Source organism: Babylonia areolata, chromosome 24, assembly GCF_041734735.1.
Source record: "Babylonia areolata isolate BAREFJ2019XMU chromosome 24, ASM4173473v1, whole genome shotgun sequence".
Taxonomy (NCBI): Eukaryota; Metazoa; Mollusca; class Gastropoda; order Neogastropoda; family Buccinidae; genus Babylonia; species Babylonia areolata.
The window spans coordinates 9,290,946-9,305,541 of record NC_134899.1 but is presented as its reverse complement, the minus strand read 5'-3'; the positions used below and the strand labels follow the sequence as shown (position 1 = coordinate 9,305,541).

Sequence of the window (14,596 nt, the reverse complement as noted above, 5' to 3'; positions counted from 1 at the left end):
AGATAGACCTACCCAGGAAATTTTTCTTTCTTTCTGCCCAGACGAAAGCCTGAAACTATTCAGCGGACTCAGTGAAGCCAAGAATCAAGCCTAAACACCATTACCATATTATTTTCTCAAAATTGTGATTTGGGAGAGAATGATGGTGAAATCTGAGAAAATCAAAACAGAGGACAGAACATGGAAGAACCTGAACATTCACGGAGGATGGACCTTTCATAAATCAGAACGCAGTATCCAGCATAGCATTAGTAAAAGGTCTAGTAAATCACTAAATGGGTGAAATGGGAAATTCACTGGAGCAAATCAATAGCAAAACACAAAGCATATCCTTTCTTGTTATGAAAACAAATACTGGAGCTATTCAAACACACAATTTTCCCATTGTAAAAAAAAAATATATAGGAGTACCATAGGCCTAGTTTGCATCAGTTTGACATGGTACAGTATATGACACCAAAATATATATTAATAATAAAATCTGCAGGTGTCACTTGTAGTTGTCCATTAGGATCAACATTTCTTGCACAGCTGGAGCTAATGTGGAAATAAAGTGCCAGAAAGTGTTTTTTTTTCTGTTCAAATTCAAGCACAAACACACTTTCCCTGTATGTAACTAGTCTCAGGTTCTCCAGCACTGAACAGATGAGTCATTCACTCACTGTCAACACAGTACTGTCAAAGCCCGCACCTCATACTGCTGCATCCAGAGAGAGGGATGAGGGGATAGGTTGAATTGGTGCTGTCCTACCTACACCATGCATTTTCCTCATTAAAGAGAGAGGTGGGGGTGCAGGGGAGGACGATTGCAGTTGTAATGTTTGTAGTCATTTGAGTCACTAATGGTCACATATAATGGACTGTTAAAGCTGTACCCTGATGAAGTAACAACTGTTCTTTATCATGTGAAATCCCAATAGTTTCCATGCCGGAAACTGACCAAAGTCAAAATACCTTGTGCTGGATTTCCAGCACATGCCGGGCAAATTCCACCCCTAAAACTTCCAACACACTCTGTACACAATTAATTCTTGTTCACGTCACAATATCACACCCAGCTACCCAATAATTTAGGAAAAATCACCAGAAAATTGAAATTCACAGCACAAACGAGTAAAATGGGTATCAGTGCACACATTATTGCCTTGCTGAATAAGCATGGATGTGCATCTGATGGAAAGCACGCTATACTGGTGCTACAGACAAAGGGTGAAGGGCAGGAGCAGGGAGTGGCAGGAGGTGTGGGAGTAGGCAATGTCTAAATTTTATTAGTTAATTGTTCAGTAGCTAATTTCTCAATTATTGTATTGTTCTCATGTGCTGCACTGTTTATGTCCAACAAGCTATTGCATGACATGAACGAGTTTCTGAGGCTATTGGCAACACCTGTGAAGGTCAAAAGATGGAAAAACAAGAGAGGCAAGGCCTTCAAGACTCACTTGTGACTGAGAGTAAAACACACAAGCTTTTTATGTATTGAGTATAATTTCAAAACGTAATGTTTAAGATGAGAAAGATCAGTTTAAAGCAAATTAAGTCCCCTAGCATTAATTACAGAGTAATTTCCCTTTTTTACTATCTGCACCAAAACGTTTGCAAGATAAATAAAACTTCCATGCTTAGCAAAAGAAGTTTCTGTTTGAACAAAAAATGATAATAATGACTGTTCTTGTTGTTGGGTCAGAATATCAGATCAAAGTGCCAAGTTTAGAGAATACAAAAAATATAACAGTAAATGCAGTTTGCATATAATTAGGCTTCATTATTTTTTTTTTTTTTTGTGCCCATCCCAGAGGTGCAATATTGTTTTAAACAAGATGACTGGAAAGAACTGAATTTTTCCTATTTTTATGCCTAATTTGGTGTCAACTGAAAGTATTTGCAGAGAAAATGCCATTGTTAAAGTTTACCATGGACACACAGACACACACAGACAACCGAACACTGGGTTAAAACATAGACTCACTTTGTTTACACAAGCGAGTCAAAAACCACAACAACAACAAAAAAACCAACAAAAAAACAAAACAGCAATAATCTTATAATGACAATTTTTGTTGTTTAACTATGTCTTAAAAAAGACTGGAAATAATTACCATTGGAACTCAATTTCACTGCTTTTCTCACTCACATACACATTCTCTGTTACAACAATAAACTCCACGAGCACTTTTTATGCTAATCCATTTATTTAGCTGCAATAAAAAAATGTTTTTCAGAAACCTTGCATTGATGGTGCAAAATACCAAGCAAACATGAACAGATATCTGCTGACACAATCAATCTAAAACACTATTATGCACACGCACGCACAAGGACAAAAATGCACTATCATGTATTAAACACATTTCAGACCATTTGTAACAGTAGCAACATTGCATATTCTCAAGTTGTGATTGTACTTATTTATCTATATGACTTCACCCTAGTATGTAACTTGTTCTCTGTGCCAGGCAATCTGTCACAACACAGTTCCCTTCTTTTGTCAACTTGCATATTCCCTTTTACTTCATATCAACAAAATTCAAAATGTGTATGAGTACAGAAAGCTCCTCTGCTTTTCTATACTATTTTTCTCAAAACCATCACCGCATATAAGACCTAAACACAGTTGTACCCAATTCAAAAACTAAGACTGTGTATTGAGATCAACTGACTAGTCCTGCTAATACTGTATCAGGTACATAGCATTTTTTCTTCAACAATAGCATCAACCTCCCTTTTATTTTTTGTTTTTTTGAAGAGATTCTGAATAAGCTTGTTTGATGCAAATCAGATCTGTCAATAACTGTTAACATGTTTGCTGTGAGAGACACATTTGTAATAAAAACCACAGCCACAGGAAGTGAATATATATACAAATCGACAGCTATCGTGTTCCCCATTGAATCACTCCTCAAAAAGAAAAAAAAACGTATATATTTTGTGCAGACATCATGTACTAATTGTACAGTAATCAGAATAATCAAGACATTTCCTTGCCTGCATTAACTTTTCTTGTCAATGAATTCTTCAGATCCATATCAACAGGCACTAGAAAATAAACACCTGATAAAAAGTCTTCTCTCCAAAGAAATATCAAAGTTCACAAAAATATCACCAAGATTTCGATAATGCTTCCTTATCTGGATGTACAAACAAAATGCCAAAGGGGATCCTAGAAATATAGCAAATGTGATACAAACCTAAACTTTCACACTGTCACCACCGGTTTACACATATCAAGCACAAAACCCAAATGCATGAAGAACAAGAGAGGCAAGGCCTTCAAGACTCACTAGTGATACACTTTAAAAAAAAAAAAAAATCTAATCGTTAAAATGTGTTCTGTATTTGTTATTATAAAGCTTCGGGTTAAAAAAAAAAAAGAAAAAAAGAAAAAAAGAAAAGAAAAAAAAGTCCTAACTAGATTTGAACCCCGCGTGTTCGGGTGAGAAGAAACTGTCTTACCCACAACACTATTGTGGCTCCTTAACTGACGTTCTAAAATTTAATATTTGAACATACTTTTTTAAAGGGCGATAAATCAATTGCTGTATTTGCAGTGAGAATGCTGTTTAGATCATATTATTCTGGTGTATCTTGGGCATTCAAAAAATCTTTAAGGGCAATAAAAAAAAAAAAAAAACTCTTTTCAAGTCCGCGGTAAAGGAGACGTGGCTATCGCCGCAATCACACTGCAACATTTAGCTGTTTTCTCTAGATCTAGATAGATGTACAAGTTTAGTTACACCCGCCAAGAATGTAGTACGACACAATTTCTCTTTTATGTTCATTCTAGTTTTATAGTTTTAAAGTTGATATGAAAATTTAGTATTTTGTTAAACTAATAACATGTAGAGCCAAGTACAAGTACTTCTAAACGTCGTATGAAGTGAAAAGGACTTCATTTTGAGAAAAGTCAAGGCTGGAAATTTTTTCGTTTCATCAATTCAACGGTATTAACTCGCATGGTTTACAATTTTTAACTGTGAATTCCGACTGATTCTGTGGATATTTTTACGGCAGTTTGGGGCATAATCCAGTAAGTGATGAGGCTTTCACAAATCTTTCTCTGAATAAATATTTAACAGTCTCCTTCTCCAACTTTCTATCACAAGTTATCGTGTATTGTCCATTGAATATAGGACTTAACGGGCAGGTCAACAACCTAAAACAAAATGGTGTCGTTCGCGTTCACGAAGAATATGAGCACACGTTTCGAATGTGTATAAATATGTGTACGCAACTGATTTTTGCCCATGACCTTCAGGGCTCAGCCTATAGATCTATAAAGTCCTCTCGTCGTACTGATTTTAGTATTTTCCGAAAAAAACCACTTGGGCGAACGAACATAGTGAAAGCCCTGTACACTGACAGTAAAACACATAAGCTTTTTATGTATTGAGTATAATTTCAAAATGTAATGTTTAAGATGAGAAAGATCAGTTTAAAGCAAATTAAGTCCCCTAGCATTAATTACAGATTTATTTCCCTTTTTTACTATCAGCACCAAACGTTTGCAAAATAAAAAAACTTCCATGCTTAGCAAAAGAAGCTCCTGTTTGAACAAAAAATGATGATAATGACTGCTGTTGTCGTTGGGTCAGAATATCAGATCAAAGTGCCAAGTTTAGAGAATAAAAAAAACCCAATAAATATAACAGTAAATGCAGTTTGCATATAATTTGGCTTCTTTTTTTAATTTTTTTGTGCCCATCCCAGAGGTGCAATATTGTTTTAAACAAGATGACTGGAAAGAAGTGAATTTTTCCTATTTTTATGCCTAATTTGGTGTCAACTGACAAAGTATTTGCAGAGAAAATGTCAATGTTAAAGTTTACCACACACACACACACAGAGACAACCGAGCACTGGGTTAAAACATAGACTCACTTTGTTTACACAAGTAAGTCAAAAACAACAACAAAGGTTTTCTCAACCAAGAAATAAACTGTGAACCAAGAAAACTGCCTACTGCTGAAGACTTACCCCGTCAAATATCACCCACATAAGCCATATTACAAAGCCAAGCAACATACATTTTTCTTTCTTTTTTTTCCTTGAGAAAAGAGGGAAGTGCACAAGAATCCAACATGAAATTGAAAGGAACAATATCTATGTCTTATTCCTGTTGTTTATCATGAACACAGAAATTAAATATCTTTTATATTCACCGGTTTCTACACTGAGAAATGCTAAACAAGGTACAGTGAAATTGCTAAAAATCAAAAACAATCTTAAAAAAAAAAAAAAAAAAAAAAAATTCTATGGCCAAGTGATGTTTTGTTTAAAATATCAGCATGCCAAATAGCTTTTTTTTTTTTAACAACCATTAAATTTAACACAATCTACAAAAGTAACCACATGACAATTCAAATCTTCAGAGCTAACAATCAGTACACCCTTATTTTTTGGTGTGCACGTCTTAGATGCGCTCATACCTGACCAGCAATTGGACGCAATAGTTTTTCTTTCAATTCTACTCAGTAAGTCTTCTCTACAACAAATTAACAATCTATAGGATAAAAATAAAGAAGAAAAAAAAATCCCTTCCATCTTTTTGATTTACTGTTTAACTGAAAGACTGCATTTCATAAATTTCATAATATCTGATTTACCTTTTCAATGACATAATCTAAACCGACATAATCAAAAGCAATACAGAAAACAAAACACATCAAATCACTTCACAAGGAACAGCGAAAAAATAAAACATCCTGCATACAAAGATTTCTGAATACTGTTCCCTTCTTATTAATTCCATTTCAATAAACAAAAGGAAAACCAGAAAAAAATAGAAAAATGCACTGGAGAATAACCTGAACAGGAAACAAAAAAATCATTTAAAAAAAAAAAAAAGAAAAGAAAAGAATTAACCAAACGCAAGTTCCGATCCAACTTGTTACTGAGACTTGTTCTTGCTGAGCTGGTCTGGGAACTGTTGAGCCATGGGAGTGAAGCCCAGCAGAAGAAAATGGCGCTCATAGGCCTTGGAGGCACGGAACTGGTTGTCGGTACCATGAAGTCTGTCCAGCACTCCCAGCACTCCATAGTTCTGGTTGAATCTGTGTAAACAGGCAGAAGAAACAGACTGAAAAGCTACATACTCTCTACACCCCATATTTTCTGGCTGAATCTGTGTAAACAGGCAGAAGAAATAGAATCAAAAGTTACGTACTCTCAACACCCCATCATTTTTCACTGAATCTGTGTAAAAGGCAGAAGAAATAAAACTAAAAATTGCACACACCCAAAACCCCATAGTTGTGGTTGAATCTTTAAAAACAGGCAGAAGAAACAGAATTAAAATCAAAAGTTACAGACACCCAAAACCCCGTAGTTGTGGTTGAATCTGTGCATACAGGCAGAAGTAGACTGAAAGATTACAGATCCCTCATGTGACCAGATTTTGCTCTGGGTTTTAAAATTATGGAATTGTCAAGAGAATGAAAAGTTTGGTTTTTTCCCTACCTGTCAAGTGTTTTACCTGCAGAAAATCCTTCAGCTCTGCTTATCATATGGAAAGCGCACACCAAACTTACATATACATGTATTCACTCACTCTCTTATTACAGTTGACAAGGAGATTTTCAAGGTAGTATGTTTATATCAAGCTTTGTCTTAAATGATTACGTGGAGATACTTCACTATCTATTTACTTTAGAAAAAATATTTTCTTTCACAACAATGATCATTCAGAAAACACCATCTCCTTCCACCATACACATAACACAAAATAAATCCCCCTTGAAAATACTCTGTTCTACATGGACATGGTCTCTAATGTCACCCACACACCATCAGCACACACACATACACACGCACACAAACAGGCCCCTCACTCTTCTGTTCACACACATAAAGACCACTGTGTGAAACAATAAAATGAATAATAATACAGCACATGTGTAAACAAACATATAATCCTCATAAACTGATTAGGTCTTCTAATGGTCTCCAGTTAGTATGCACGCTCAAGACGTTAAGCCTACTGAGTAAAACAAATAATGTATGTGGGTTTACTTTCATTTTCACAACTATTGTGCGATAATGGCCACTACAAATACTCACTTCAAGTGGTGGTAGTCGTGAGCCTCAGGGGAGGGCAGGAAGGGGAAGTGGTAGCCACAGTGAGCCACGGTGGTGGACATGAGGGCCAAGGCGAACCACAGCCAAGCAGTGGCCAGGTGTGAACCCAGGATCAGAGGGCCCAGGGCCGGGGGGATCAGGTTGGACAGCACGTGCTCCACAGGGTGGGCGTAGAGGGACGTGATGCTGATGGGGGCCGTCCACTCGTGGTGCTTCTTGTGGATGTGCTTGTACAACCGGGGGTGGTGCAGCAGTCTGCAGAGAGGGAGGGAGGGGGAAAACAGCACACCGGTCACGAACATCTCATCCACTGTTTGCAGTTGAAGAAACCCAACTATTCCCACCATTTTCACTGATCACTCCATGTCTCAAAGACACCATTTTACATTCCTCATCTCTTTCATTCCTGGTGTTTTCACTGGTAACTCTCTCTCTCAAAGATACCACTTTACTTTCCCCATCTCTTTCATTTCTTTTCCCTACCTGTTGCAAATACAAGTGAGGGGTGGACACTTACACACTGAGAAACTGTACAAAATCGGACATACATCCTGAAAAGAGTTAATTTCAAGTTGCCCCCAAAGAGAAGAAAGGCAAAGGTGTGAGTACAAAGCCTGTGTACCTGTGAGAATAGTAGAAGCAAAGTTCTTCCATGAGGACGCTGAAGGTGACCTCCATGACAGCCCTTGGGAAGGTGGGCAGCTCCTCAGGCAGAACGCTACACCCCCTCCACTGGAAGACCCAGTGGGCTAGCACAGCGAAAGGCACACCCACCACGATCTGGTTGAATAGCACCAGCTGTACTGCATCCCTTAACCGACCCTTGGACACCTGCAAACAGCAGTGTAGCACTCACCATTAACACTAGCATGCAACATGCTTTCACAGTATCTGAAAAAAGACCAGCAAATACAAGCAACAGATCTATGACAAAAGAGACAATGCATGACTAAAAAATGCATGGCTGCTTCTTTTCCCCGGTAAGACAACACACTGGCAGTGAAGACTATTGAAAACTGTAATATGGTTTTGAGTTCTGTAACATGTTCACTTTTTTTTTTTTGCCTTTTTGGTGAGAATTACAATTATTTTATAGTAATCTGGTGGCCTAACCATTTGTGAATCCTTTAATTCTTGTCAGGCTGGCTGGAAAAGCCACATAACAATGTCAATAAATACACTGTCAGAGAAAAAACAAACCCAAAGAAATGTTAAATACAAACACAGAAGCTGGACACCCAAACAAATGGCTCAGACTGAAAAAAAAAAAAACAAAAAAAAACGAGAAACAAAATGTAAAGTAAGTAGTGACTGGCCTTTTGCCTGATAATTATGTGCCACAAACTTATTATCCCCCTTCTGCAGCTGTTCATTTTGTATTTGTTTTTATTTTTACTATCTTTCTTATTCCCGCTTCTGCAGCTGTTCATTTTTACTTGTTTTTATTTTTGACTATTCATTTCTTATTACTTTTAATCACTACCTGATTTCTTCCAGTTCAGCATCGTATTCCTATTCAGTATTGTGTGCATGGCACTCTCTGAAGCTCAACACGGTAATGATACACTCAAAACGAAGTAGCTGACAGGTATGAAACAAACAAGACATGAAAATCTCTGGACTGCTTTCATTTAATAGAAAATATACCAAAAAATCTAAAATGCAACTAACTTGTAGTGCTGTGCCTCAACTTCCTGACCCATGTAGGTGTCTAAAAAAGCTCAAGTGCACATTTATTTCTCTATGGGGGAAAAAACAAACAAGAAAAACAAAAACAAAAAAACTCCCATGCCACAAGCAGAGCATATTCACCAACATACCGGTACATTTTTGTCAGGCTGCACTTTGTATCGAAGGAGAGCGGCGGGCCTGCCAGTGATGTCAAGAACGAGCAGGAAGGCATTGGACAGCCAGAACACAAGCAAGCCAAACACACTTGTGCCTGGAAGAGTCAAAAGTAATATGTTGTGCAAAAGAGATGTTATGACTCAGCAAAGTGAACATTATACAGTGATTCTCAAAATGTTCAAAGTAACCAAAAATGATGAAAGTAGTTTGCACAGGACAGGAATGTCAGACCCCTGCCGGAGTCTGCACTAGCTGGGTCACGGTTAAGTATGTGTAATTAAATGATGAAAACCCAAAACCTGTTTCTGAGTGATTTTTTTTTTTTTTACCAAATCTTCGTGCCACCTCTGGCCTTAATTCTTCTCAAAGCTACAAAGCTTATACCAAAGCAGCATACTTGTACTAGATGTAATTTTTCTTTGCACACAGTTAAAACATTTTCTTACTTTTTTTCTCCCCTTTTACATACTTAAATAATATATGTTTCTGAGAGAAGAAAATGATGCTGGAAGTTTCCTTTTCATATCCTCATATCTATTTAATCTTTAAAGTGGGTGGGTGGGTGGATGTGTTCAAGTGTGAGTGTGAGTGTGTCGTCCTTTTTTCTCTCCTTCCTCTCTTGTCACCATCCCCACCCTTCACAAGGTTTTTGTGTTTTGTTATGTGTTCCTCTTTTACTTTGAGTTTGATGCTAGTTGGCTAAAACATAATGTGTTTACAAAAAACATAACCAAGAAATGTTTACGCTACAGTTTCCACAGACTTCACTCACACACTATTAGGTTATATTCACATGCATTATCCTGAAAAACATACACACACACACACACACACTATACATACATATTCAAACTAGCATAAATACCACAGCATGCACATGAACGTTGGTGTAAAAACACCAAACCTAGATCTACATATATCTACTTGACAAAACAATACTTAGCAACCCAACCCAAGTACTGCACACAATGAAATGATATGTTTAAGCTCAATGACTTAACACTATTGAATGAGACCTTCAAGCCCCTTCCTATTGTCCCAGGGAGGGTTCAAGACTTAACATTATCGCAATCTCCCATAAGTTTTACAAGTTAGCTGCTAGCAATTGATGCTTTTAGGGGTGAATATGGATACATCTGTCATAACTAACTTTGGTATACAAGCCATACTACAGACGATGACACACAAATACACACACACAGATGAAGAAACATCAAGAACAAATAGTTAGTGACTTACCAACCACACCAACCGTGTAGGGATCACTGCCACACAGAAGGAAAATATTTTTCCACTGTTGTTGCCAGAAGTCACCAGAGGCCCCCCAGAAATTCTGCAAATGCCTGTACAAACACACTTCTTATAAAACAAAAGTGCACTGCACATGCTTTGTTCTGTATCTCAACAACTCTCATTATTTTCTTCAGAGGTGTGCAAGGAACCTACAAAGATTTTACCCCCCATCCCCTCAAAAACAAAAAAAAACATGCCCCCCACACCCTCTCCCACACACATAATGAAGTTACAATCTGTCACACTTGGACTTAACATAAAAAACAAACATAATACAGCTTTTCTGACTCAATCTTAATATAACCCACATCAGGTGACACAAAATTTGAAAGCTGAAAGTTGTCAACTATATGTAGTTATATAGTTGCCATTTCTAGAACTGTTCCTGCTCTCATTGCAACATAAATAACACACACACACACACACACACACACACACACACACACACATATATATATATATATATATATATATATATATATATATGTATGTATGTATATACAGATATAGATACATACATATAAATATCTACATGCAGTATATTTTATATTGCACTTTCTCTCTCTCTCTCTCTCTCACTGTATATGATTTAGTGCCAAAAGATGAGCATAAAGATAACACAGAATATGTACTGATTACTACAATGTTTAAATATAAAAAAGATTTTAATCTGAAAACTATTTTAATACATGCTAATTATGTATCTGAACAAAATTAAGCCCTTCTGAAAAAGGACAACCTCTTATTACAATGTATAACATGCTCATTAACTGAAACACACCAGAGGGCACAGAAAATATGTGCATCTGATGTTTTACAAACCTTCAAAATGTTATAAATACTACTTTCTGTATTTTCTGAGTCACTGGTGTCAAAGACCGCATGTTGTATATACATCTGTAAGATTTAACTGACAACAAAACACTGACAAAATGTCAGTGGTCTTTTTGCTAGGATTATGTCAGTGCAAGCTGCAGATCTACCTTAATACCATAATAAATTCTCCATTCATTTACTTTTAATTTCAAATTCAGGTGGTACATCTTACTGGTGAGCTTTGACAAAAAAGCATGCTTTTTTGTTATATTTTTTCCTCTTAAGAAAGCCAAAATTAAAATCTTATAAACCTTGGCCATTTTTCAGACTTGTTATATCATTAGGACTTGGAAAATGCAAATCTTTTTATTTTTTTTTTAATTTTATCTAGTATCATAATTCTACTTTTTAAGTTTTGTTTCTAGTGTCTGCAGGTCCCCAGGAAAGACAGAGACATCTGTACACAGACATGGACTAGATGTGGAGACAGGAAACTAAATAAGAACAACCACTGGATACTGAAACAGTTATGAAAACATTTATTACAATATTAGAAATAAAAGACTTCAAGTTGACTGTCATTACCGTTACCATTATGATATTGGTGCAAGATTATAAAGAACAGATGTTTAATTTTCTGAACAATAATCAAACACATCTTCAGAGTTCAGTGGTCTGTTACTCTGTATCTTCAAATTTCAAACTCACTCACCAAGTTATGGAGTTCCTGGCTGCAATGAAGACAAGCAGTGCAGAGCCAACTATGAACAGAAAACTGCGGACCGAGTCCAGCAGGCGAAGAATCTGACCAACCATGGTTGGATCTCCTGGGTTTATAGAAAGACATACATTTAGAGTGAAACAAAACAAATTCTCTACTTAGAATTAAGGATAATTTATTCTGGTTCTCACATTTTCAAAGGAACAGCAAATTTAAAACGTTACAACACCTAACAAACCTGGAAAATGAAAAGTTTCACAAATATACCACAATATTCACACATTATGGCAAATTTATACAAAAATTGAAAATATACTTTATATAGACCAGCAGGTAAGTATGCTGCATATTACAGGAACTTTTTTTTTAAACAGTGTATTTGATAACTGCACACATGTACACATCAAGGGGGATGATCATGATGACACAAGCAAAGTAGCAGGTTTGCACATCCGTTCCACTGACTTGAGAAAATGTTAAAAATTTTCAACTCTAATCCACCTTGTTCTGAATGATAACAAGGATTTAACCTTGGGACCAGCAGCTCTTACACCCAGCATAATATATTAACTAAGTGTTCCCCCTTATATATGAATCAAATCATACAAGCTGTAGTGTTACCTAATTAATGGGAATAGTGCTGTCCTGATGGTCTTTGTCAGACATGACTACCATATATCATGTACCTTATTTCAAAAAGTCAAAATCAATCACATCAGTAATTCTAAAAATACAAATGATGTAATTTTTAAAACAAAATCACAGCACCAGCTTGACAAAGTCAACCTTAAACAGCTGTTCTTGAATGTGCTACAGTGCAACTCATAACAGTAACATCTGATATAAATTATAATCTTTTCGAAGTTTCGATGACAGACGAAATTGTCTCACACTGTCAGTCACAATTATTAAGTAAATTGCAGTTCACTGTGTGTTCTCTTTGTCTGCTACGATTTGCATCACATGATATATGAATGCGAGATGTCAATGCCCCTGAGTTAACAGACTTAAAAATCGTAATATCACACTAGTTTTAGACGGCAAAAGTAGTACTTTTCAACATAACGTTTGAGAATCTTGTTGAAACTGTGTGAAATGATCAGTAATGAATCACACACACTATTTATTTCTTACAAGCGTAGGCAAATGTTACAAAAGCGCGCCAACAAAAGAAAGGAAAATATTTCTTTCTCGGTCAAAACGTGCCAACTGCCAAGTGGACTTTGGACAGTGGCGCAGCTGATTACGCGCACGTACTAATTCCTACCTTATTCGGTCACTCTTGACTCACTGTGCTTTTATTTCAGGTTTCTTCATCCTCTATCAGAAGAACGACAAGAAAATCCAATTCTCAAAATTTGCCTTTGCAGCCTTTGCTAATGCATCCTTGGGGGATTTTTGTTCTCTTCATGTTTAAGCAAATGTTATACTGACCGACTGAGATTCTGACACAAACAATGAACGACCAGTCACATGATCCAAATTTCCTTTCGTCTGTTAAAATATATCAACTTAACGAACAAACAAAAATACGAAATATTCTTCGTTCTTTTTTCACTCATCTTGAATCAGGAATTAGCCAGTACCTACCAAAGTGTCCAAACTATTTGTCGTCAAGCCTTCAAACGCTCCCTGTTGCACAGCAAGTCTCTGACAGTCTCAGCAAAACATTGGGGGTTACCAAACGACGCTGACGTCACTTCTTGCCAAGGCCCCTAACTCGTGACAGTCACATGTTTGGCAATTTGCCCTTGGCAGAAAAAAGAGAAAGAGACAAAGAGAGATACAGAGAAATAGGGTTTACAGCCCACTCACCAGCCCTCATTACATGTCATTATTTTGCAGCTATCTGGGAACAAGAAAAGTTTGCCACTTACACAACTCCATTATACCTCCTATTTTCTTCAGTGGACAGTGGTCTTTTGAAAGCATCAGTTTTTCATTGTATTAATATGTTTGAGAGCAGGAGAAATACCTGACCTTAAATTTCAAATAGTAGGGCTTTATTCTACTGTTACCTATCTAGGAATTAATGACAGTAACATGTATTTGTTGATTCAAAATGGTATTTTATATAGCAAATCAAAAATTTCAGTATCAGTTTCGCAAAGTGGTGTTCGGACAAATCCCTATGCACTGTACGCCACATCTGCTTGGAGGATACCTGACCACCAACAAAACGCACTAGTCAGGCCTTGAGTGCATGCACATAAATTTGTGTACCCTTAAGGACAGCACTTTTGTTGCATGGGTTCTTTTTCAGTGCACCAAAGCGCATGCTGCACAAGGTAGCTCCTTGATTTATTGTCATATATATATCTGAATGACAATATGCTCAGTTTGATTTAACAAACTTCTTGATTTATTGTCTTATCTGAATGACAATAATTATGCTCAGTTTGATTTTCCAGTCACACTTCTTGATTTATTGTCTTATCTGAATGATAGGATGCTCAGTTTGATAATCCAGCCAAACTTGTGAGAAAGGGTGAGACCCTCATGGTCACTGTATTGCCAGACAGGCATCTTGACCATACTGCCACCTTCCTCCTCAATAAAAAAACAAATAAACCATTATCTTCAAAATTATTCAGAATACTTTTGTAATCATGTCTAAGCTTACATGTATATATATATATATATATTACTCTTGTAAAGATAATTGAAAGTTTGTATGCGTTGAACTTTGTACCCCTTTTTTCACTGCCTGTTAACTTTATTATAAAACTAAACCACACAATGTAATGGTGCCAAAAAAAAAGAAAGTGATCTCTCCATGTGTCATTCAAGTTTATGTATAAATTACATGAGTGCTTTTAACAATCATTTCCATTTCAATGGGCGCAA

At 36.5% G+C, this 14,596-nt stretch overlaps 1 protein-coding gene across 1 annotated transcript; it reads right to left on the bottom strand.

Annotated features, from left to right (window-relative positions):
- Positions 1 to 2,167: 2,167 nt before the first annotated feature.
- LOC143298520 (fatty acid hydroxylase domain-containing protein 2-like) lies at positions 2,168 to 13,449 on the bottom strand. Its single transcript, XM_076611370.1, has 7 exons — positions 13,340 to 13,449; positions 11,741 to 11,855; positions 10,159 to 10,262; positions 8,892 to 9,013; positions 7,694 to 7,902; positions 7,054 to 7,326; positions 2,168 to 6,047 (listed from the first exon to the last, which is right to left on the bottom strand). Exons 2-7 carry the CDS (start codon positions 11,842 to 11,844, stop codon positions 5,885 to 5,887), a joined length of 975 nt encoding a protein of 324 aa, XP_076467485.1. The 5' UTR covers positions 11,845 to 11,855; positions 13,340 to 13,449; the 3' UTR covers positions 2,168 to 5,884.
- Positions 13,450 to 14,596: the final 1,147 nt, after the last annotated feature.